The 26,936-nt window shown below is 44.8% G+C and overlaps 1 protein-coding gene across 1 annotated transcript in view; it reads right to left on the bottom strand.

Moving 5' to 3' along the window:
- The window catches only part of C9H14orf132 (chromosome 9 C14orf132 homolog), a 377,655-nt gene extending 363,020 nt beyond the window's left edge, over positions 1-14,635 (bottom strand). Inside the window, exon 1 of the mRNA XM_069208256.1 lies at positions 14,154-14,635. Coding sequence (XP_069064357.1) covers positions 14,154-14,180 — 27 coding nt within the window. The 5' untranslated portion in view covers positions 14,181-14,635. The remainder of the gene's footprint in view (positions 1-14,153) is intronic.
- Positions 14,636-26,936: the final 12,301 nt, after the last annotated feature.

The following is a 26,936-nucleotide window of genomic DNA, read 5'->3' as shown; positions in this document are numbered from 1 at the left end:
CTGTAGCCTTCTTCTGGTCAAAAGACTGGGTGTAGTTGGCAGTTGGGCTTTGTGTATTCCTCCTCAATAGCCACACACAATGGGAGCTTAGGTGTGCCTGGATGTGCCATCACTAGCAGGAGGGGAGGGAGAAGGTGGGTCTAACCTCCCTTACACCTGAATAGGCTGTGTCCTGTCTCCACAAAGGGCTGCATACCCCCTGTAATTAGACTGCAGCCAGGGCAGGTAAGGCAGTGAATCTGTGCACTTTGAGGGCATGCCTCCAGAAGCATCTACTCACTTCAGAGGTGCAACTATTTATAAAAGAAGGACCTCATACACCACCACTTCAGTATATTTCTGCACCTGTGGATATTCTATGAGGAAGAAGGACGGATGTGTTGCTGAAAAACTGCCACTCTTCTAGATTGCACTTTGCTGGACTTCGGTTTTGCTGAGATGACCTGCTACGTGCTGCCTCTTGTTTGTGTGAGAAGGACTAGACCTGCATCACTAGGACCCAGGACCCAGAGTGATTCCAAGCGCTAGTTAGCTGGCATCCTGATCTGAAGACTCAGTGACATAACATGCTTTCAACAACCTTTCATTAGCACCTGGACTCTGCCAACTGTGACTCCATCCTGTTAAGAGGTGCCACCCCAGTCCTGGGCCCTTAGAAGTGACCTTAAGGTGCTTTGCCAGCTTCTATTGTTCCAACAGAACCAACCCATCTTTGCTGCTGCGTGGTTCAGACCTGTCATAAAAACCTGCAACACCGCTGCAGCCCACATAACCTCATAACCTCCTCTGCGTAATGCATTCCTGATGCATCACTATCTCTGGGCTTCATCCTGCAAGTCCTCGTTGATAGAATCATCAAAGCTGATGCAGTAAGACCTCTCATCACAGACTCTCCTCATTTCAGAACCAATGTCACGCTTCGACTGCATGGCCATCTTCGACACGGCTCCATGCAACTCTCTGCAAACCAGGATTTAAGGTACTATGGTCAGCATGTTCAGCTGGCCTAACTGGGTCGTGAGAGCAACCAATGCTCAATCATGGTTGGCCTGAACTTGTAACTTTATACCGGTCCGGAACAACCAGATTTTTATAGTTAGTGTATTTTTCAGTTTAGCACTATTTTCTCTAAAAACTTTAAAAAATCTGTATCTCTGGTTCTGCTAAACTGATTTTTGTCATTTTGGTCTTGTTTTAATTTAATAAATTACCCTCTATTTTTGTAACCTGATTGTGGCATCTTTTGTGTGGTGTTTACACCCTTTTTACTGTTTGACATATTCCACAAATACTTTACACATTGCTTCTGAATTAAGCCTGACTGCGCTGTGCAAACTACTAGGGAGTGGGCACAGATTAATTTGGGGTTGGTGCCTTAGCCTGACTAGGATTGAGGTTGCTGCCTGACTATGGCTCAAACCCCCAACAATGAACAACCCAATTTCTAACACAGCTGTTAAGTGCACTGCTCAGAAGCAGAAGTATAATGGAGAAGTGTGACATGTTTTCAAGAAATGTTCATGCAGCATCAGACAATAAAAGTCACACAAAGACTCTTGGGTCATGGTGATGGGCCAGAACAGTAGGTAGTGACTTTAGCAACATGAAGGAGTGCAAGATGCATTCACTTTGCTGTAGACATGTTGAGATCTCTGGAATATCACAGCAGGAATTCCTTCTGTGGGTAGGCCAGCCACCCTTCTTGGGTGAAACTATTGTGAGCACCACCACCAGCACTGCTAGAAGGACCTAGTCAGACACATGCACAGAGCACTTCCTGCAGACCTGGCTACTTTAACCCCTGACAAACTTATCCATCCGCTAAACAGGCAGCCATGGGTATGAGGGAGCCTGGCATTGGTTCAGGAAGACACATCTCTTTTCCATGTGCTGTGAAAAGGAACTCAATGTCTACAAATGACTTTCAACGTTTGGAGAATTATTGAGGGTAGTAATGATGATGCCTATATTATGAATAATTGCTGATAAGACATTTTGCGTAGTCAGCCAATGGCAGGACAAAAACTAAAAACACTAAGGCCCTCATTATGACCCTGGCGGTGTTGCACCGCCAGGGCCAACGGGGGCGGGAGCACCGCCGTTAGGCCGGCGGTGCTCCCTTGGGCATTCTGACCGCAGCGCTTTGGCCGCGTTCAGAAATAGAAAACCGGCGGTCTCCCGCCGGTTTTCCGTTGCCCATTTGAATCCCCCATGGCAGCGCAGCTCGCTGCGCCGCCATGGGGGATTCTGACACCCCTCACCGCCATCCTGTTCCTGGCGGTTCGCCCGCCAGGAACAGGATGGCGGTAGGGGGTGTCGTGGGGCCCCTGGGGGCCCCTGCAGTGCCCATGCCAATGGCATGGGCACTGCAGGGGCCCCCGTAAGAGGGCCCCGCTAGTATTTCACTGTCTGCATAGCAGACAGTGAAATACGCGACGGGTGCAGTAGCACCCGTCGCACCTTCCCACTCCGCCGGCTCGATTACGAGCCGGCTTCATGGTGGGAAGGTCGTTTTCCCCTGGGCTGGCGGGCGGCCTTTCGGCGGCCGCCCGCCAGCCCAGGGGAAAAGTCAAAATACCCGCCGCGGTCTTGCGACCGCGGTACGGTATTTTGACGGCGGGACTTTGGCGGGCGGCCTCCGCCGCACGCCAAGGTCCGAATGAGGGCCTAAATCTCTAAAAGCTTTATTTCTTAGTGACACATTTCAGTTCTGTTAATAGATGTGGTTGTTGCATTAATAAATCCATAATGCTTAAAAAGATAGTTTTATAACAGTCACTTTTCAATATTATTTAAATAATTGAGAATATTGCCGTAGAAGAACATTGATTGGAGAGTCACTGAAATTAAATTCATCAACAGTCACATTTCACAAAGAAGCAATCCGATCCAATGCCAAACATGGAAGACAGCACTGAAGCATCATAACAAAGCCTCAACAGTGATTTTGGCACGTAGAGTCAATTTATGTTGCATAGCTTATCAATACCTCACTGCCGAAGGTGACAGCCTGATGACATGTTAAATATTAGGCCAATTGCTTCCCTACAGAGGCTACAAGCCTCTTTTGCACACCTTCACCTAAGATTTAAGTTGAAATTCTGAGTTTCATAAAGCAAAATATCTGAATATATGATGTAGAAGAGGTACATCTACATCATGGGTAGATTGACTCAGTGGCAGAGAGGGGAGCTCCTCCCCTGATGCCATGCTCATGCCCACATGCTGCATGTTATGCCAAGAGAGAGAGCTGGAGGGAGGTTCAAAGGTTTTCTGCTGAACCGTAGTTCCAGGCTCAGGATCCGGGCACCAGGGACCCCCTAAGACAGCTCCCAGAAGACCCACAAGCCATTATTTCTCTGAGACAGCAATTGCATGGAATGTGGTCGAGGTCAGAAAGCGCCAACACTAGGCACTCGGTATCTGCGTCGTCACTCTGCCTGATCTGTTACAGCGCCTGGCCTGCTCGTGGAGACGGGCAGACTTGGGTGTACAGCAGGGCAGCGGGTGAGTGGTAGAGTTACTCTTGGAGTTTCTCCTGTGAGCCCTTCAAGGTTTGGGGCACAGTTGCTTTGCTACATGGAGGAGTCCTTGTATGCCTATGCATAACCCTGGGCTGTGCCAGTTATGTCCCAGAACCGGCAGTCCGTTGATGCTTCTTCTTCTTTGGTGTGGAGCTTCCTTGCCAACTGTTCATCCGGCTTGTCAGTTCTGACTGATTGCAAGTTCCTTTGATATTTTTTGTAATGTAGTCCTGAGTGCAGCTCATAACTGTGTACTTACCATGTGTTCGCTTCTTGTTACATCCGTGGCATTCATAGTCCTTGTGTGGGTGGAGGAGGCGGTGACATGGAAGAGCCGGTGACAACAATACCAGGTGAGGAGGTAAGTGCTGTTGCTGTTTGCTGGATGGTGTTTGTGCACTGCCTGCTAAAGTGTTTTCCCGAGGTGGCTGTGTCAGCCTTGACACTCCATGCTGACCTCGAAGACTTTATATTCCTCTTCATGGTACTGCTGGCCTTAGGTACTCAGGAGGTTGCTTCCTCCAGTAGAGAGACACTGCACAAAAGACTATTTCATTGGGAAACATCTTAGGGTGCCAAGCGATCTGTTCGGCCAGTTGGTGTCCTGGTCTGCACCTATAGGGAGATCTTGGTTAAGCATAAATGTACCGGGGGGCAGCGTCATTCCAGCCCCTAAAACAAGAGTGATTGGCTTGATGCTTTAGAGAGCGATTTGGGTTGTCGCCACAGAAATTGAGATGACTGAGAGGAGACTCTGTATGGGTCCATGCTTATCACAAGGACTGGCGATTCTACTCTGATGCTAACCAGCAGCACCCCTAAAGGAGTTGGAAGTGCTGCCGTGCTACGGCTAATGGTAGATTCAGCCTCTAATATGCCTAATGTACCTAACGTGGCCTCTAACCAAACACCCGATAGCCTAGCTCTAATACAATCTCTGGGGGCATCGCTGGACAAACACCAGCCTGGGGAGCACCGGCAAGCTGCCAAATGAGTAAAACGGGTTTCCGGCAAAAACAAATGAAGAACAGTATCCCCACCAACATCTCCCTTATTTCCCATGCACCTGAGTTCCGGGGCTTGGGTGAGGAGAAAAAAGAATCACATGCCAACTTAGCCAATAAGTGTTTGAACCGGCTCACGAAGAGCAAGAACTTCCCTACTTCCCTACCTCCCTGGCCCACAAAACACTTTTTTACTCATAGAGTACAGTGGTTCAGGAGGCGTAGAAAAGACTGCCCGGGGGACTGTGTTATAATCAACTTTAAAGATCGTGAGCTGGTTCAAAAACTGCTGTTTGACACAGGGCATATGTGTGCAGGGCATACTAACATCAGTCTTCTTCCTCTGGGGCATTTTTACAAACCATCACAGGGCATAGGTAGGGCCAAACAAACTCTCTTACCGGTGCAATTTCCCATGTGCACCCTCATTCTTGACACTAGTGTACTACGGCCAGTGGGGCCATACAATGTCCCGGTGTATAACCAGTTTGACGCCCTCGATCAGGTTGATCAGGTTGATTGACTAGTCAATAAAGAGGTTTTGCAGTGTTTTAATTGCAACAAGAATGACACTGATGGCCTCTCTAAGAGTAGGTATCCAAAAATGGGGGGTGATAGCAGGTCAGAAACCTTCCATCAAGGAACGTGACCTTAATGTGGGGGCCGTGGATGGTAGGGACACTTTGGAGGCCTGTAACAGAACTGGCCCTGGTACAATTACTCCTTACTACCTAGATTGTTTGAACCAAGGGGGCACCACGCAACCTGAAAAAACTCACCTTCCTCATTTACGGACCATATGACCCTTCACAATTGTCAGACACACATGGTAAGAAGGACGCAGCATTATTTGCTCGCAGAATGGGGAGTGAAGAACTGGAGGCCTTGGCAACAAGAAACTTTAAAATCTGTTTAAAGGGGGGGTGACAATGGCCACTTGGAATAGCTCAGGCGCCGGTCAAAACCTATTGAACACAGACTGCCAAAAGCTGGTTGCGTCCTTTGATATTTTCTGTGCTCAAGAAACCTGGATGCTAGATCCTTTTCATACAGCTAGTTTTTCTTCCCTGTTCCAACCCGCACTCGCTTCCCTGTCAGGAAGGGCAAGTGGGGGCCTTGCCACTTTTGTTGCCTTTAAAATTCTAAATGTACATGTCCATAAATGGTCCTCTCCACAGGTTTTGGTATCACTGATTTCGTTGATAGAAGAATTCGATATCTTGTTGATACATTTTTATAATAATTTTCTGAACCATGAAGTAGAAAAAGGAATGAGTGATTTTGAGGAATTTTTCATGGTTTTTTGTCCATGAGGGAAGAAATGCAATCTTAATATGGTTGGGGGATTTCAATTTCACTCTGTGTCCCAAAGGAGACAACCACTTTTATGGCTTTTTCTCAGATGAATGTGAGGACAAGGCACATTTTAACCATACCAGGTTGGGGGGCATTCTGAACACGATAATCCTGAAACATGATCTTATAATTATGAGCGAGGCCCAGTCAAACAACACTGAGCCGATTCCAACATTCACATGTGGGACGTTACAGGGACAGATGATTTATAGTTATAGATTTTATATTAATATCTGCAGCTGCTGTGCCCCTAGCTTCGAATTTTAAAATATTGGCAAATTGCCTTATTGACCATAACCCTCTATGTTTTACCATGAAGATAAAAATGTATAAAAATCCTGCATCCGTGGAATGTACCATGGGTCTCTCTTTCAGCTTCACCAACAAAATTGTTCATGACTATATAGAGTCTATTTTTGTATGTCTGGATTAGAATTGCACTGGTACCTCAGTTTTATCGAATTACAAGCCTATGTGAGGCAATTTCTGATGGTTTGGATACTCATAATCCCCAGCCTGGGATCTCTCCACCGCATTGGTGTAACACCACCGGTTTGGCGGTGCATAAGCACTTGAAGGCGGTTCTCAAAATCTCACTGTTTAATTGCCCACATGTTAAAAAGGCTAGGTGAGAGTACCAGTATGTTGTGCAGGAAAAGAAGAGGTTAAAAAGGGAAAAGGCCTGTGAAGAGTTGGCCCTGGCCTCATCATTAAGGGATAGTGCATGGTTCTAGGTTGACACCATGTTAGAAAAATAGAACTTCATATCCTACCTAAAACAAGACCAAAATTTTAAACATTTAATCAGTAGAACCGGAGTTATAACTTTTCAAAGAATAAACTGTGAAATAGTGCGTAAAAGCATAATTCTCCAACAGTGATGCCTGGTCGCTCTGGACCAGGTCAAAGTAAAATGTTCAGACCAACTGCAATGGAGTGTGGGTCAGATACAGTCCCAGATTAGTCCTGCTGGAGTTTTAGCTTCTCAACTTTAGTGCCAAGAGCCCACTTTCGCTTTTGAGAGGCTTGCAGGAATAAGGAGAGTGTTGCAGGAGGTGGTCAGCGTGGCGCAAAGAGCAGGCTAAGTGTTGCATATGGGCTCACTGGTGCTTTGAGGCGGCAGTCCTCCGTGGGTGATCAATGCTTGCTGTGTGAAGAGAAGGGCTGGCAGCTGGTTGCTCTGACTTTCAGCATGAGCGGCACGGTCTCATTGTGAAGCTTTTTTTAAAGTTCCCGTGAGCCACACCATAGGTCCAAGACCTGTGAGGCACCACTTGGAGGTCAGAAACTCACTGCAGCTGGGTCCAGGAGCTAGTTGGGGAGCCTTTTATGTCCCTGAGGTTCAGATCAGGAGACCAGCATACTAGCCTTTTGAGTCACTATGGGTTCCTGGGTTCAAGTTGAAGGTACAGATCCAGTTCTTCTTCCCCAGGGCTCCAGACTAACTCCAGGAGGTATTCGGGTCTTTGTGTGGAGGCAGGGCACAGCCTATGTGTAAGTGGGGCTGTGCCCAGTTTCTCCTTTCATCCTGTCAGTGATGGCCCATCTAGGCACACCTAAGATCCCTATTGCATGTGGCTCTCTAGGAGGAATAAACAAAGCACAGCTGTCACCTACATCCAATCATTTGATCAGAGACAGGCTGCAGGCACCAAATGACTAAGGCAAGAAAATGCTACCTTTCTAAATGTGGCATTTTCAGAATTGCAATTCAAAATCTGACTTTACCATAAGTTAGGATTTTAAATTGAGACCACAAAAACACCAACCTTGAACTGGTTATTTTTTCTCATTTTGGAAATTACACTTATAAAATGTAAAAGGGCCACTGCACTGTTATCCTATGGGAGAGATACGCCATGCAGTAGTGAAAAGTGAATGTAAGAGTTTTTCACTACCAAGACACGTACAACTTAAAAGTATGCCCTACTTTTTAAATACATTGCACGCTGCCCTCTGGGCTGTCCAGGGCCTACCGTAGTGGTGATTTACATATATTAAAAGGGAAGGTTTGGGCCTAGCAAATGGCTTATTTTTGCTAGGCAAGGTCGAAATAGCAGTTTAAAAGTGCACACACAGGCGCTTCAATGGCAGGACTGAAACATGTTTAAACATGTTTAAAGGACTACTTAAGTGGGTTGCGCAACCAGTGCGCAGGCCCTGGGTACATGTAGTACTACTCTGCTAGGGACGTATAAGTAAATTGAATATATGCCAATTGGAGATAAGCCAATTTTACTATGATTAGAGGAGAGAGCACTAGCATGTTGGCACTGGTTAGCAGTAGCCACGTGCACTGAGTCCTAAGGCCAGCAAAACAATATCAGCAGAAAAATGGGGGAGGAAGGCAAAAGTTAAGTGGGAAGACCACCCAGGTCTAACAGCTGTTAGTTAGGTTCCGAGATGTAAAGGTCTCCAGGAGTGCTCTGAGAAATTCCACAAGGGACCTATTAATAAGTAATTTCCCTGCTCAGGAGTAGTCCTGAGAAGAAAAGTAACACTGTCCATTGAGAACTGCCATTAATCCTTCATTAAGTGTAGTGCAGAATTGCTAAAACAAAAAGCTCTGGTATTTCTGTTGCATTGAGACAAAGGGCCTGATTTTAAAATTTGAGGATAGCATACTTCATCACAAATGTGATGGAGTACTCTTTCTACCAAACCCTCAGTACACTCAGTCTATTATGATTCAGGTGGGCCATCAGTTTTCTGATGGTGGAGCCCTCCTCGGTTCTGTAATTGGAAAACTTACTTATCATCTGACAGAGCTGGGTCCATCAGAGGAAGTATACCCAACTGCCCACCATATGTAGTCAGATGTGTTTTTTCTGCTCCTCGCCACCAGGAAAAACATGGCATTCATGGACAGAAACAATAATGCTCTCCACCCCCTAGTAGAAATCGTCAGTGTATGGGAGCTCTTAGTTGTTTCGTCTTTACAAACAAACTTCAACTTTGGGAGTTTGTTTAGGAAAACACGTTTGTCGAAAAGCCACTTACCAGACAGTTGCTGACCGGTTGTGGCTCGCTGCGCTCATGGGGGACAAGGCAGGTGCAGCACGCACGGGTGGGTTGGGGGAGGGCGAGAACAATTTATTTTGAAAAATTTTAAATTAAAAAAACGTACCTGTACACTGTCGCTTCGTTCCGCTCTGCTCGCTCCTCCATCTCCTCCATCTCCTCTGCTGCATGCAGGCAGAGGCTCCCAGCCTGCCCTGCAGCCAATCATGAAGCTGCTCAGAGCAGCGTTAGGATTGGCTAGGAGCGCTCAGCCAAGAGCACAGAGATCACCAGTGTTGAAGCAGTAATTTCTAAATTTGAAAGGCATTACTCTGTCACAGTGGCAAATATATTGTCGTCCACCACCCTGATTAATGGCAGGCCACACTCAAAACGCATATTAATTTAGCTCAGATGGGAATTAAGCATCCAGTTTAAAGACCCTTACAACATGCATCACATTTATCTCGTTTAAATGATGTCACCCCTCGTCACACGATGCTACTCTCACATACAAATCTCAGCAACTCTGCTAATAGGTACCTGTGCTGGCACATCAAAAGTGTAGTAGCCCTGCTGATATGTATCAATGCCCACTCATTTGAAAAATATCTGTAGTGGTTCAAACAGAATTTTATATACTTTCAGAACCAGTGTATTCCAATCCGATCATCTGAGAGTAGAAAAGAATTACCATTTGATGGATTTTAGTAGTTAAACTAGTAAACATGCAAAACTGACATCATGATGACATGTTCTGCACATACCGAAATCATTAAAAGATCTGACAGGAAAAAGCAAACCAAATAATGCTCTATAAAGCCACTACTCAGATAAAATTTCTGATGTTCTGTCTGGACTTGACTCTGTTGCTAAAAGCAAAACAAGGTAGAAACAAAACATAAACAAGTCTCTTCTCTATGTGCTTGTTTCAGACATATCCTGTTCTGGGAGACGCACGGCTGGCAAAACGGTATTGTTGCATTTTTCAGCCATTCTCTGCTCTTGTTTTTATATATAGGCCCCAAATAAAAAAAATGGCGTAATTCTTAACCCACAGAATTAAACTCCGGTATGCATACAGATAAATGAGACTTTCCTTTTCACAAACCTCTCCAGAGGTACATCTGGAAAGCTATGCCTATCTCAGGTTCATGCATTCTCCAGGGAGGTTTTTCTTAGGTTCCTCTTATGCCTCTGTGAAAGCGTTTCATCGCTAACATTATACATGTTGCACAATTACATACGTTAAAATGCTATTGCTTTTGTACAATCGCACATTTTTTCTCCAAGGGTAAAATATTGTTCACCGTGCAGAAAGTCCTCTAAGTACTCTCCAACCCTAATTTCTTAGGATAAACCCTCCAAGTGCTGCCTTCATGTACCTGGCGAATCTTCAGAGTCATGAGTATCCCTTCCTACCTTATTTCTTGTACTATAAATATGCTTTGAAATAAACATAAATTCTAGACTACAAAGATAGCATAATTGAAAGAAGAACCTTTCCTCGGCTGTGTCAAGAAAAGAAACATCCCTTTCCTTCCATGAATAATATGATCATTACAATGTCAATATTATAACAGCCTTTTTTATAGTCTGGTTTGACAGATAATTATGTGAGTATCACCAGGAGAGGGGCCTTGGCTTTATCCACATGTAGGGAGGCAGGAGCTATCTATGGTCTGGCTTGACAGTGCAACAGCCACCAAACAATTATGTGAGTTTCACCAGGTGAGAGGCCCTGGCTCTGCCTACATGTTGGAAGTTACCAGTACATGTTTTGATTAGACAGCAATTGTGTGCGTCCACAAAAATGTGCTGTGATCATTTTATTTATTAATCCAGCTGCCTCAGCGTGAAATTTTAGGGGCACACGCATGCCACCGCAATGCTATGAAAGTGTTTTGGGTAACTAGATAATTATGATATTTCTCTCTGGCAGCTGCACAGGTGGAAAGAAGGCAGTCACTAATGTACATGGATTTTCTATGGTCTGGTTTGACAGTGCATTCATAAGCAAGACCTATTGGCATTGCCAATGCTGTATATACTGCTACTAATAACAGAAACCGCCACTGTTAGGGCGCTCTAGTGATTCATCTGCCTGGGGTATGCATGAGTGAACTATTGCTCTCACTCACACGATATCTAATCACCAGTATGACTCTACATCAATATTATGAAAATAATTTAGGATCAGCTCACCACAAGAGTGACATGGTGCTCACTTTTCTAGCAGTGCCACTTAAATATCGATAAGATCACGGTTGAATCATATGAATAACAGATATGTGACAGAATTATTTAGAAGGCAAGGGAAGTCTACATCAGTGCTCAGGTAAGGCATACATGATGGCCTGCAGGGATAATAAGTCGTTGAGAATGGGCGTACACCTTTTGCTTACAGTTTGTGCACGTTATGTCTACTTCTACGTAAGCAATATATAAAGAAAGGTACATTAACAGGTTTCTCGCTTATTTGTGCACAAGCCAGAGTACGAAGGCTAGTGAGCAATCTGTGTCAACCGTAAACACTGTAAGAGAAGGCAGTGCGTGGAGGCCAATTACACAGCGTTCACTGACACTGCAATGACTTCTGAGACATCGGCGTGATGCAGTGTTGTTATTAGAGTGGCAAGGCTCTCAAAATACCTTTTTTCGCTTCTAAGATGCTGCAGGTAGAACATTTATCGACCTAGTAGGATCACGAACCAGTCGATGGCCTAATACATCACTGGAAAAGATTGCACTACGGACAGCGTAATTTTGCACCTTGTGTGCATGAGCTAACTACTGCAAGAAACGAATTGCACTGGTGCAGTTTATGCATTCCAGAAACATAGGTACAATATGACACCGTACTAAGTATTCCGCCCAGGTGTATAGATGAAAAAGGGCCTTGTAAAGAGCAAAACATAATAATAATCATCTTTCAAAAGACGACGTTGGGGGTCGAACTCCGTCGTTATGTCCTTATTTAACGGTGAAAGTCCTGACGGATGTTTTAACTAGATTATTTCTGCATTCACCAAGGTGCACTACAAAGTGATTGCCCTTTTCTAGAATGGAAAGGGTCATTTCACACCAGATTGTTTGAGAACAGATTATTTTGAAATGGAGAGCTTTACTGCTTTATGATTGCTGAGAGGATTAGTTTGGATATACTACAGGGCACTTTGCAGTGTATGTCTGGGCAAGAATATTGGCTTAGATGGACAGATTTTCTCTTCATGGGCACACATGGTTGGCTTTAAATGTGTTAGAAGATTTTACTACTCTACATACGACCTAAATTGTCCATCCTGGAGGATTTCTGAAGTACATCTAATATGTGTGTTTAATCTAGAGGTGGACAGATGCCTGAAAACACGAGCCAGACTCCAACCTGAATCCTGGCTCCTGCAGAGTTCAAGGTCCTGTTGGAAGGACAAGCCTTTAACGAGCCAAGCTTTCAAGTGACTTCTGCCGGCCACCCATCCAGGATGTGGTGATAGGGCCAGAGTTGCAAACTTCGGAACTGGGGAACCAGGTTCATAGCTCAGTATGGCTCAATACTCTGGGCAAATCACTTACTTACTCTCTTGTGCCTATAAAAAATGAATGTAATCTTGGGAAATATAAGGGATGCTCACATAGAACACTCCAATACATTTGGGTTCTCGTTGTATAAAAAATGCACAAAGAGTTAAAAACAAAGCGTAAACGTAGAAAAAGAAAGAAAAATAGATGCCCATTTAGTGGCTGATGTATACAAAGTGAAATCAGAAAACCTGAATAAATTGTAGCTTCTCTACTTAAATTTTGTGATTTTAGGCAAATATTTTATTTCAAAACCTCTTACTCTTCATTATGAACACACTTTGAAATATGTGGTTTCAGAATACAAGTAGTACAAAAACCCATAGTGTTTGATTTAATAGACTATTATATTGCTCTATAATAATCAGTGCCACATACAGAGTTTACATGACAACTGTCTTGTCCCTTATTTCACTAATGGTTGATCTTTAAAAACAATCATGTTTAATAAGCACTTCCTAGTTCAGTGCTATGTTACGTATTCGTGTGAAAGGAATACACTTTTTGAATTTTGAAGAGATTCTAGCATATTTTACGTGATGTTTATTGTATGATTTAAGAAAGCAAACATGTTCACGGCTCGACACGCACATAACCGCTAAGAGTCAGCCAGAACTTTGGCTGGGTTCTTTCTGTTTATTTGTTGGCTCGCCCACCTCTAGCGTAGTCATTACAGAACCATTACAGACATATTATAAGAACAGTGGTTCCATTTACAGTCCAAGTCGAACAGCTGTCAACATGTGCCACTATGAAACGGTCGATGGCAGAATAAAGATTGCAAGTCTGGCGATTTAGTACAGGATCCTCTCAAATTTTACAACGACATTTGCACCTACCGAGGGATGGAAAAAAAAAACTCTGCGTTGAATGACCACGCCCGCGTGTTATTTTTGCACTGGTTGATCAGTATAAAAAATCCTTTCCTACCAGTCAGTTGATGCAGTTATGTGAACAAATTGCGCCAATGCACGCGTGCCACACATTTGCGCAACCTAAATTATCCGTCTCCCAGTTAATAGGAGTGTGTGCCTTTTCACTATTATTGATGAGAAGGGCATCGGGGGCATTCTACGTGCTGCACTAGTTACTGAGCAATTTTGCACTGGTAACCAGGAAATTCTGTCCTGAAACGTCCACTGATTTCAAGATGACATTCTCGCCAAATTATCATTTCAAGAACAATGTACATGCAGACCGCAAAATGACATTTTGCTCTAGCCATCGAGTGCAAATTTGGTTTCAAAATTGCCCTGTCAATAGTGAAAACTTTCAGTGCATGGAATCCGTCTCTAGAAGAGCTGAATGAATGCCTCATTGCATTATTTCCATTGTCAGAAAGTAGAATGGTATGAAAGGATGGCTAGTGGTGGGGTCGAGTCAATGATATCTACACTGTTCGCAGCTACAGGTCCTCATGCAAACAGCCACATGAGGTCTCAGTTCACTTACCCAAAGGCACAGCTCGCTGTGAACTACGTCTAATGGCTCACTCGAATTCGATAATAACAGGAGCCCATTTATTACAAACACGCACATATTATCCACGCTCTACAGCTCAGCCGTGGAAACAAATTTCCATAGTAACAGCAGAAAGAACGGGAGCCTCATCTGTCACACATGCCTGTCGAAAAATAGGGATGTTTCGTTCCCCGGGCGTCCCGAAAAAAAATAAAAAATAAACCCTTACCTGGGCTGCCATAAAGGAAAGATCCATGGCGCTGCTGGTGGCGACCCCCGCCTCTCCTGCTGCTTCTGTCAACCTCCTGGAGGTCCCGGGTGTAGCGTTGCTGGGGTCAGCGCAGGGCGAGTTCTCCTCAGGGAAACTGCGGCTTCGAGTTTAATCCACCCTGTAGTGGCCCTGCAGACGGAGCATGATCCGCCCTCGTGCCATCCTCTGGTCCTCGGAAATGGGAATGACCCGCAGGAGAGCGGCTCTCTCCAGAAAGGAAGCAGGCAGAGAGCTCAGGCTGCACATTCGCGCGCACACAGGCACAGACTGAATGCCAGGCTGTCATGTGACCTGCTCGGCTGGATCCAAGCGATGCCCTCCATTGGTAACCCTGTCACAACCGTCTTGTTTGTCACTTACTGTTTATTCTCCCGGGGATCAAAATATTCCAGCTATACCTAATGCCACTGCGCGCGCCATGCGAGCGACGGGATGAGAAGGTTTGGGCAAGAGTGTCATATCAATTAGTTCCATGTCATGAACGCTATAGTTCTGCCCCCTCAGCTTACTGTGGCGAGGACCACCTTTTCAATTCTAAACAACTTTTATGTAGTGCAGAACAGTTCAGGTCGACTCTTTGCGCTTTAAATGGTGCTTTGCACTTCCATGCAAATACATATACTGTTGATATAATTTCATTACCATGCATCCTGTTAAAGCAGCTAAGTTAACAGATTTTAGATTGAGCATTCTAGACCACTTGTATATAATTTGTATAAACTTCGTTATGGGCTTCAGCCCCACCCACGGCTTTCCATTTGTCTGTTTCAGTGTCCTTTAAGAATCCTTGTTGGCTACTGGTCAGTTAGTCCCCTTTGTCCCTCCTTTGCGTCAGTTGTTCACTCCTCCAGAGCTTGCCCGTCTCCCCCCGGGCTTATCGGGCAGCAGTGGGACAGTCCACAGCGGGAGAGGTGGATTGGTTGGTCTCTCCGTATGGGGCGGTTACTTCAGGGTGGGTTTATAAGGCAGGGGCAGGACGTGGGCGGCCTCTTTGGCCGTTGTCACACCCAGAAGGCGGTACTGAGATTTTGCCCCACCCGCCCTCCTAGTTGGAATTTTATTACATGGGGGGCTACGGGGCTGTTTTTTTTTCTCTAAATTTTGGGTTATGCATTTGAGACAGATGTTGCTGGGTACTTCCATGGTTATGTTATTATGGGTTTTTGAATAGTTCTAACAGGACAGGTCTGCTGTTTTGGGGTAGGTTTTTGGGGTGGTTTTTCTTATGCGTTTGTGGGTTAGTTGGGAATCATGCTGCTGGAAGGCAGGTCTGGCTAGGCAGGGGTTTTCACAGAAAGGCTTTGGGGGGGCAGGGGATGGATGCTAAAAGATGAGAGGGCAGGGAGTTTTCACAGGCAAGGGTAACTACAGAAAGTGGACAGCATGACAGATGGGTAATGGATTGGTTGGGTCAAGGGGTATTGGCGAGTGGTAAGATTAGAGGGTGGCGGAGGGGTTAGGAGGACATATTTGTATTAGTGAGGATTTATGTAGTTTTGTGAGGCTTTCTGCCAAGGTTATTGTGTTTTGCCAGACCTGTTCTATTAAAGCAGCCTTTTACCCCTTATGATGAGAGTTGTGGTCTGTACACTGTTTTGCCTGATCTGTTTAGGGACTACTTTTCCCTTTCTGTAAGAGCATTTGACACAAGATGTTTTCAGTCGCTCCGTGGTCCGTTTCTCAACAGGGCTGTAAATTATGTTCTAATCTTTTACATTTGCTGTGCAAAGACTGAGGTTAAATGTCACAGACTGTTTTCCGACCACTGCTGTTTTTGCCTCCCCTCTACTGCCGCGACCACCACAGCTTTAAAGCACCCAAGCTGCTCCTGCCACCCGGTTAAGTGTCGTGCTCACTGCCTGCTGAGAGATGCGGGTCCTTGCTTCTTTTGCTGCACCAGCACTGTGGGGACTACTTGCCTCATGTTTTATAACAACCACCTCCATACTTTCTGCCACTCTCAAAACATATCAATGCCATACACACATTACGTGTATTTTCTTTCTCCTACTTGCTACTGATAACGCGTCCAGCCCTTATAAGTTACCTGTACCTGGACACGTTGGAGGTCGGTGAACCTTTTAGCTGAGTTGGGCTCTCCTCATCCTCGAATAGTCGGGTTACTTAAATCAATAATCAATAACTGTTGTGCGGGATAGCCAATACTCAATTAATGGATCAAAATAACTCATTAGGAATCAATAACAGTTGGTAATTCGACGCACCATGACCTTTCAGTCATGAATAACCGCACCAGTTTATTAAAAGTTAGTGAATTTATTTCCCTATATTAACAAAGCTAGCACAATGTATATAAGTCTCAAAACCAAATGATATATGTATATGAACACTACTAGCTGTCCATAACGGCGGAAGAAACGCAATCTACGCAAAATCTGAATTATGATACATTCAGTTATGGCAATACAAATCACTAATATGAGTAATTGCATTTGACTAATGGCATACATCGGTCAGCATGACAAGATTTCAATTCAACATGGTGCGTCAAGTGCATACCTCAACTAACCTCTAATTAGCATTGGCATGTGGGGCTTCATGCAAAATGAATTTAGTCAACACAAATTTGGAAAACTTCTAGCTTGGGCCCTATCAAAATAGCAGTTGGTACCTAAAAGGAAAAACACAATGCATAATACAATTATCCTTTCATAATTACCAATTACAATCAGCATTCAAGAAAGTCTTCGCCCTTCAGGTACCAGTTCGATCGGCATGGGGCAGATTTCCTTGCAGCAGCAAGGAGAAAGGGGGCAAAGTCACTGCATGGGCAAGACGGGGTAATTTAAAGTTAAAGTCTCTAGGGTGAGGATTCTTTAAAGTCTCTTTCTCTGCGACAGAGAAAAGGGCATCAAGATGACGTCTAAGATGGCGTCTTGGATCAAACCTAAAAATGGCATCGTAGAAAAATGGCTGACTTCTCTTTGTCCAGTGGGTTTAAGTAAGAAACATTCCAAATTCTGCAGGGTCTTCCATTGGAGGGTTCATAGGGTGGCTTCAAATTGACAAATGAAAAATGTCTTTCTACTAGTACTCATTTATGCATACATTGTCCTTGGAGCCTTGGAACACAAGTTGTAACAAGGTTTGCCAATTATTTTGGTATCTGTACCCTCATTGTCCCCACCTGCAGGCTGACCTTGGATCAGAGGGGATGAAGCCGGCCTAGTACGAAACCTTGGAGATAAGTGTATTAGTCATCTCTACTGGAAAAATACAGAATAAGGTTCTTTTAAAAGTAAGAAAAAAAACATACAGTTGAATTTGAGGTCAAGCAACTAGGCCAAAGCCTCTACTAAATGTAAGCTTAAGCATTAAACAGTTTCAACATGAAATCATGGCACACACTTGTAATTATGACAGATTACTACAATTTTCAATTCTCCATGATTAATAAAGCTTGTTTATAATATTGGCGAACAACCCCGAGGGCACAATTTCCCTCGTACATTATTTTCTTTACTAAAATCACACTACATTATACGATTTTGGTTACATGATATATGAATATATGTCGGACTTTTCTTTTCCTGTGTCATCAATCCCTCCTCTGATGACTAATTATGTAATCACATCAAATCTACCCACAAATTTTATCCCATTAAAATTCTGTCCTAATAATTTGGCACTTCAGTCAATTCCCTCTTTCTTTTGGTTCACTTTGACTTTTCTCTATATATTTCTACTATTTCGTTTTCTATTTTCTCTTCTCTTTTCCTTTTGTTCCTTGTTTTCAATATTTTAATAGCTTTCCATATTTCCCAAATGCCTAATAAACAAATTAATATTATTAATATTCCCTTTACTATTTACAGTAATAATCCGTTCCAAACGTTGCTGAGCCAATTTCCCACAGAAGCAAATCCTTTCCCAACCTTTTCCCATACTCCTGGTTCTTTCAATTCCTTCAAATCCGTACTTTCATTAGTTAGGTTTGTAAGCATTTTTCTAATTCGCCCACTGCTGTCCGGTATGTATGTACAACAGTGACGTGTACCAAGCATTTTGCAAACGCCACCATCCTTTGCTAAAAGAATGTCTAAGGCAAGCCGGTTTTGAAGAATCATAGCTCTTTCTGCAGCAAGTTCAGCATCCATCAGGATTATAGCCCCTGAGAATTTTGTCAACATGTTATCCACAATAGTAGACAACTTTCGGATTTTGATTGAATTCAATATGACTCCCACTGAAGGAATAAAAGCTCCGAATATATCTCCTACCACACCAGAAGCTGTCTCTCTCTTCTGAACATGATGTGATTTAGACAGCTTTAGAAATTTCTTTAAGTCGTCTAGTTGATAAATCTTCGTGAACGCTATTCCCAAATAACATCTCCCATACCATCCTTTAGGAAGATGATAATAGGCGTTAAGTCCACAAATATAATATACCCCTGGAATAACTGGGTCTTGTCCATTCAGCATGAACGTCCATTTAGGCTGAAACAAAAACGTATGTTTACATTCACTTGTTCCCACGAAAACTGTGTCATAATATGATTTATGTCTATGTATACAGAACCTCCCTACGTGTAATGTATCTAAAGCTATTTTCCCTTGTGTCTTTATCGCGGCACAAGCATAGTTATCTACAGATGTCCTTTTGTGTAATTCCCTTTCTAATTCCTCCTTCATCTCTTTCCTCCTATCGTCAGTGTTGTCTAAAACGGTTATCTCCATCGGTGAAAGCAAGCATGTAAGGTTCTCCCTATATGCGTGAGCTGTGTGGAAAGGTGACAACGGCTCAAAGAAGCCCCTCATTAATTTTATATAATAATCCCTGGCTATTTTACTCAGGTACTCGATTATGGGGACATATGCAAATGTAACATCATAATTTGAATAAAAATAATGAATGTACTCCTGACCATAAAATCTGGATGTTATCATACTACATGTAATTCCGTACGTAAGAGGCATGCTATGATATGTCACCCCTTCCACTACTGATGTAGGTATTTGTGTACATACATAACAATCTTTCGCATCCATCGTCTCAACATATTCACTCAGCAAGCGATAGAAAACATTAGACGAAAGTTCCTTTTTATCATGCAGATGTCTTTCGTCTTGTTCGAGTCTCTTTAAAGCTGTTAGTTCAGTAATAGTAGCAGGTCTAGAAGTAAAAGCGTCATTCGTACCTTTCTCATCCTTTCCATGCATTCCAAGAACTATTGCTACAATGATTAGTACGCATGCAGTTATTAGACCTATACACATGTATTTACAACACTTCATTTTATGCCCCTGTGTAGTGTAGCCTGTCATGATCTGTATAGAATCAGAAAGTTGAAGACACTTTATCAAATCGGATTTGCAGCTATATATACAAGCTGAACGAGTTCAATGTTCACACTGTTTTCTTTAGCAGCCTAGGGCCAGGTGTAGGTACAACAAAAATTAGCGACTCGCAATTTGCGAGCATGTGCGACTCGCAATTTGCCTGTCGCTAACTGGAATGCAGGTAGAAATTGCGCAGACAAATTGCGACTCGCACCCGGAGTCGCACCGCAGATAGCGAGTCCACTGTTTGCGAGGTCGCTTTTTGTGACCGCGCAAAAAATGGACTCGCAATTTGCGCGTGGGTGTCGCAAATAGCGACTGTGCTGAAAATTGAAAGCAGGTGCTGCAGAACACTCCAGAAACCACTCCAGAACACTCAGGAAAACACTTCCTGGCACATGATGATGACATCACAGCCAGGAAGTTTACAAATACACCTGGGAGGAGGGAGGACCACACCCTTTTTTAACTGCAGCACAGCTAACAGAGCACCAGCAACCATGGCTGACACTCCCAGGAAGAGAAAACTCAAGTTTGCAGAGAAGGAGCTGGAGGTGCTCACGGATGAGTGTTGTCAGCACCATGATGAGCTTTTTGAGAAGGCAGCCCTCAATGTGCCAGACTCTGATAAAAAAAGAATTTGGCAGGAAATCCAAGAGAAGGTAAACTCCCTGGGGGTCAGCCACAGGAGTGTGGATGAACTAAAGAAGAGGTGGTACGACCTCCGCTCCCGGACCAAGGAGAGGGTGGCAGAAAGGCTCTGGGAGATGAGAGGCACAGGAGGGGGACCATCTTCCATACCACCACCCACACCCCTGGAGGAAAGGGTTGAGGAGACCCTGGAGCCGGAGGCTGTTACTGGAATTGGAGAACTGAACACCTCTGAGCCTGGACCATCAACCGGTGAGTACCATGTGATATGCCTGTACCCCCATCAATGCCATAGACCCACCCACCATGTACACAGTGGCATGCACAACCAAGATAGCTCCATTTCAGAGTAGCAAACACCAGAATGATGCATTATGGGCAATGTAGTCAAGTAGGCACTTCATAGGCAAATGTTTATTAGGAAGTGTTTAACAGATAGTAGACACTGACAGTGTTTTCCCCATGTCCCACAGGTCTCCCACAAGACACCCCCACCAGCCAAAGCAGCCAGGTGCCAATGGTCAGCCAGCCCCAAGAGGAGACAACAGGACCAGCCACCACTCCCACTTGCACCACAAACACCATCCCCTCTCTGGCAACACCTGTTGCAACAGTGGTCTTGGAGCCTGCACCAGGTACAATCCGGAGTGCCACATCAGACATCACAGGGCCTCCACCGCTGCGCAGGCGACGCAGGATGAGGAGAGCAGGGCAGCAGGCAGAGTCAGGGCTTCCATCCACAACACCAACGGAGGCCCAACTGCTACGGGGTCAGCGCCTGCAAAATCAACAGTTAGGGCGGATTAGTGGGGTTCTGCAGCGCTTCGAGAGGAACCATGCCAACAGCATGCAGCAGGTGCATGCACAACTGGAGGTCATTGGCAACAACACTGGTGACCTAGCCCTCTCAATGGGTGAACTGGTGGCTGGACTGCTAACGCAGAGTGAGGGTGTGCGGCGCAGGGACTGCCAGCTGCTCCAAAGGCTGGACAGGATGGCCTCCTCTATTGTCAGACTGGCAGTGAACACAACTGGGCTGTCAAGGAGAACAGTCAGCCTCCAGGTTGACATGGGCCACTTTGCGGGTGATGTGGTACGGGGACTGGGCCGGATCACCCATGCAATAGACCTTATGGAGGCACAGCAGGTGTCCAGGGGTACAGGTGACACCCCACAAGACAGTGAGGAGGGCTCCACTGTCAGCTGTGTCTCTGCTGGTGACACCAGGGTACTACGGAGTGGGAGTACAAGGCAGAGCACTGCTGAGCAACCTGGTACCAGCCAGGCTGGCCGAGACCGCCGTAGGCTGTGAGCGAAACACTGTCCCTGATGTTGGGGCACATGATGGCAATGTGTCCCATGCCAGGTGGTCATTTGAAGTCCCTGAACAGTTTTTCCTTGTCTATAGTTTGGTTTTTGCACATATTAAATCATTTGTTCGTTACACTTAACACATGGAGTGTTTGTTCTATTGGTGAGTATGGTAGAAGTTGGCACGTACCTGCCAAAGTATTGGGTTGCAATGTGTTCCCTTCTCAGTCTGCCTTGATTTGCGATGCTCCTATCCCCATGATGGCGATGTGGTTGCTCTTGCTCTTCATCCTCCGAATCTGGGTCTGCAGGGGTGAGAGGTAGGCCACGTCGGATGGCAATGTTGTGCAGGATAGCGCATGCGACAACTATTTTGAAAGCCGTTATGGGGGTATACTGGAGGGCACCTCCACTTCGGTGGAGGCATCTGAACCGTGCTTTCAATAATATTCCTGGTCCTCTTATGTGCACTGTTGTATCGCCTCTCACATTCATTGCTGGGTGTTAAGTACAGAGTCAGTATCCATGGCCGTAGTGCATATGCACTGTCATCTGTTGGGCACAAAACGTACACTGTTAGCAAGTCGTGGTTGGTTTGCACATTGATCTGTGTGCATGTCTACAAGGTGCATGCAGCTCTACCTAGGAGATATCCGTCTCCAAACTCCCCACGTTCCAGGCGTTGGTGTATCCCACCGTGCCTAAAAATGTAGGAGTCATGAGTACTGCCTGGAAATTTAGCAACCATGTCAGTGATGACATAATGGGCGTCACATACCACCTGAATATTGAGTGAGTGGGTACACTTTCTATTGCGGAACAGATATTCCAGGTTTGCAGGAGGGCATATCTGAATATGTGTTCCATCTACACACCCTATGACATTGGGGAAGTTGGCAATTCAGTAAAAGTCTAACTTGGTGCTGTTAATTTCTGCCTCATTCCTGGCTAGGTATATGTATCAGGACATGTGTGTGAGTAAGGCATCTAGGAATGCCCTGAGGAACCTTGATAGTGCATTTTGGGATACCCCACCTGCCACAGCAATGAACCCCTGATAGCTCCCCGAGGCCAAGAGTTGCAGTGAGCATAGCACTTGCACATGCGTAGGGATGGCGCAGCCCCGCACAGTCTGGCGTTCTAGCTGTGGTTTGAGTGAGTCAATGAAATCCAGTATAGCTGCGCTGCTAAGTCTGTATTTGTCATATATCTCCTCCTCAGTTTGCTGGAAAAGAGTCTGCCTTGTTCTGTAAATCTTCTCCTGTCTCTGGCTCCTCCTCCTCCTCTGCTGGGCTGCGTGGGCTCTCCTCCTCACTGCTATCAGGTATATCTCCACCATCTTGTGTAACCCAGATGCCTTCTGGGTCCCCTTTTATACTTTGGTAATGATTACCACCTGCTCTGAGTTAGTGGTAAATTGGACATGCAAACTGGGCTTTTTGCGACTAGTCGCAATTTGCGAGTTGCTATTGCATTTGGTTTGCGACTCGCAAATTGCGACTTCCTATTTGCGGGTCGCAATATGGGGTCGCAAATTTTGCGAGTCTGTAACGGCTCGCATCGCATTTTGCGAGTTGGAAATGGGATTTTTGCATCCCATTTCTGATTTTGCGGAGTCGCAAATAGCGATTCGGGCCATTTGCGACTTGCAAAAGTTTGCTACATCTGTCCCTTAGTCTCTTATCGGTTAGCAGCTTTGTCTTAAAATCAGTCTCAGAGTCAATCAAGTTAGCAATGTCTTAGCCGGTTTAAAGGTCAATCAGGTTTTGTGGCTATGTATGCCCCCTCTGGACCAGAATACCTTCTGCTCTGTATTCTCTTTCTTTTCAATTTTGCATCTCCCTTTGATTCTCCCTCATGGGTACTTTCTTCCTTGGTCAGGTCTTTCTCTTCACTTGGTGTTGCTATTGCGACAGACACTTCCTTTCTTTTCTCTTTCAACTTTGGCTCTTCATTTTCATTTGATATTTCTTTAATCCTTAGTTTCACTGGTGATATACTTTGCCTCCGTTTTGCACTGTTTTCTCCTGAGGGACCTGCAACCGATTCCGGAAGAGGTTGAGCGACTTCACTTTGTCCCTCCTCTTTTTCTTCTTCCAGGAGGTTGATCAGGTTTTCCTTTTCTTTGCCTGTATCGTCTACTTCTGGGAAAGCCCTCCTCTGATCAGGCTCTCCTGCTTCTTCACTTGTCGCAGGCTCTTTGTCACCCTCAGGGTCTCCGTCACTTTCTGATGTCTCTCCCCCGTTCTCCTCAAATGGATCGGCTGTTTCTTCCTCAGAGAGTATCTCTCCCTCCTCTAATTCTGCTTGTTCACCTCCAGGTTCTCGTTGCTTTGTCTCGGTGCCTGGTACTTTCTTGTCGGTCACTGGTGATTTCAGCGCTTCAACTTCCTCTTCTGTGGGACACGTCACCCTTTTCATGTGACTGGCGTGAATCCAGTTGGGAACTCCCGCACACTTCACATCGGTAGTTGTCGTCAGAATTACTTGGAAAGGTCCTTTCCAACGGGGTTCCAGGCACGACTTCCTCACGTGCTTCTTTATCATGACCCAGTCACCTGCTTTCAGGGCGTGTCCTGGATCTTGGATCGGTGGCAAGGTGGTTGCCTCCACCTGGTGAGAAAAAGAGCGTACCACATCAGCTAGACCTTTGCATTAGTCCAATACCATATCATCTGTAATATTCAAAAGAGCATTTGCAGGAACTGCTGGAAGTCTCATGGCTCTGCCCATGAGGATCTCGTGCGGGGACAGTCCAGTTTTCCTATCAGGGGTGTTTCTCATAGACATCAATACCAAGGGCAATGCATCAAGCCATTTCAAGTTTGTTGATGCACATATTTTCGCCATCCTTGATTTCAATGTGCCATTCATTTGCTCCACTAATCCTGAGGCTTCAGGGCGGTAGCTACAATGCAACTTTTGCTCAATGTACAGCGCTGCACACAATAATTTTATTACTTCGTTATTGAAGTGACTTCCCCTATCTGATTCTAAGGAGATCGGGAATCCAAAACGTGGTATTAGTTCCCTCAAAAGTAGTTTGGCAACTGTAAGACTGTCATTTCTACGTGTGGGGTATGCTTCAATCCAGTAACTAAAAATACACACAATCACCAACACATACTTCAAGCCTCAATGCACAGGCATTTCAATAAAATCCATTTGCATCCTGCTGAATGGACCTCCAGCTCTCCCAATGTGGCTCAAATTTACTACTGTTCCTTTCCCCGCGTTCATTTGTTGACAAATAACGCAACGGTGGCAAACTGCTTCAGCAACTTCACGGAATTTGGGGTTAAACCAATCAGTTTTGAATAGTCTGACCATGGCGTCCCTTCCAAGATGAGCCTGTCCATGGTAGAATCTGGCCAATTGTGTCAACAGACTGTTAGGCAGAACCAATTTCCCTTCACTTGAGACCCACAAATCATCTGGTTTCTTTGCACACTGTAATTTGCTCCATGAGAGTTTCTCATCTTCACTAACATTGTTTTGTAAAGACTTCAATTCATCAATTGTATCTACAACCTTTAGAGCAAAGGCTTCGCTTGGTTCAAGTTGTGGCTCATTTATTAAGTTCCATTCATCTCTGAGCAATATACAGTTCAATGCGCAAAACCTTGCGACTTGCTCTGCATATCCATTTCCCAAAGAAACGTAGTCTTGTGATTTTGAGTGTGCACTGCATTTTACCACCGCAACTTCTCCTGGTAACTGAATAGCATGTAACAATTCTCTTATTCTTTCACCATTTTTCACTGGTGATCCTGAAGAGGTAAGGAAGCCTCTCTGTGACCACAACTGTCCAAAGTCATGCACTATTCCAAATCCGTACTGACTGTCAGTATAAATGGTGACTTTCATCAATGCGGAAAGTTGGCAAGCTCTAGTAAGTGCTACCAATTCCGCTACTTGTGCAGAGTAAACTCCTTGAAGCCAGGATGCTTCCAGAACACCTGTTATGGTACATACAGCATATCCTGCCTTCAATATTCCCAGTGCATCTCTTAAACATGAACCATCAATAAAAAGGACTTGATTGTGGTCTTCCAATCGGGTGTCTTTGATATCAGGTCTTGGTTTTGTACAAAATTCAGTCACCTGGAGACAGTCATGCTCGACGTCTTCAGCGTTCTCAATTTCGACATTCTCACTGGGAAACAAGGTTGCTGGATTCAACGTAGTGCACCTTTTCAGCTGCACATTCGGTGAACCCAAAATTATTGTCTCGTACCTTGTAAGCCTAGCACCAGTCATGTGCTGTGTTCGGGAACGTGTCAAAAGTATCTCGACTGAGTGAGGGACCATAACTGTTAAAGGATGTCCCATCACTATTCCTTCACTTTGATTTAAACTGATACCAACTGCTGCTACGGCACGCAAGCACCCTGGCAGTGCTGCTGCGACCGGATCCAAAGTAGCTGAAAAATATGCTACTGGTCTGTTAACACCACCATGGGCTTGAGTCAAGACAGACAAGGAACATGCATCACGTTCATGACAAAACAATGTGAAAGGCTTTGTGTAATCAGGCATGGAGCCCTGCACATGCATTCCTTTAATTCAATAAAAGCATCCATCTCATCTCCTTTCAACTCTATTTCATCCAGCGCATCCTTCTGGGTCAGTTTCAGTAAAGGTTTTGCTAGAGTCGAGAAATTGGGAATCCATTGGCGACAATAGCTCACCATCCCTAAAAACGTTCTCACTTCTCTTCTCGTCTTCGGTGGACTCATCTGAAGTACACTTGTTATCCTTTCTTTCATAATTCTTCGTGACCCTTTCTCTATTTGGTGACCCAAATATTTCACTTTCCTCTGGCAGAATTGTAATTTTGAAGGGGACACTTTGTGTCCATTCCTTCCTAAATGATTCAGTAGGGCAATGGTATCAGCTGTACAGTCACTTTCTGTCTTGGATGCAATTAGCGGATCGTCAATGTATTGCTCCAAGGTTGATTTGACCGGTAATTCCAACGATTCCAAATCTTTCTTTAGAATCTGATTGAAAATTGATGGTGACTCCGAAAACCCTTGAGGAATTCGACACCAACTGTAGACCCTGTCTAGGAATTTGAAACAGAAGAGAAATTGGCTGTCCTCATGAAGAGGCACAGAAAAGAATGCTTGTGACAAATCGATAACTGAGAACCACTCAGCATCACAGGGAACTTGAAACATTATCACAGCTGGATTTGGTACTACGTGACAACATTTGACTATTATGTCATTTATTTTCCTCAAATCCTGAACAATCCGGACTTTTCCACTCGGTTTTATCAGTCCCATGATTGGCGAATTACATGGGCTGCTTAACACTTCTTTTAGTACTCCCTGTTTTACAAACTCATCAATGAGTTGGGCGACTTTCATGAGGGTGTCTTGTGCCATGTGGTATTGTGGGGTCTGGGGAAAGGTTACATTGGGTTTTACAGTCACTTTCACTGGTTGCACTCCTTTGACCAATCCTACTT

This window comes from Pleurodeles waltl, chromosome 9 (assembly GCF_031143425.1).
Source record: "Pleurodeles waltl isolate 20211129_DDA chromosome 9, aPleWal1.hap1.20221129, whole genome shotgun sequence".
Classification (NCBI taxonomy): Eukaryota; Metazoa; Chordata; class Amphibia; order Caudata; family Salamandridae; genus Pleurodeles; species Pleurodeles waltl.
Note: the sequence above shows the minus strand (reverse complement) of the source record. Positions and strands in the feature narration are given on the sequence as shown.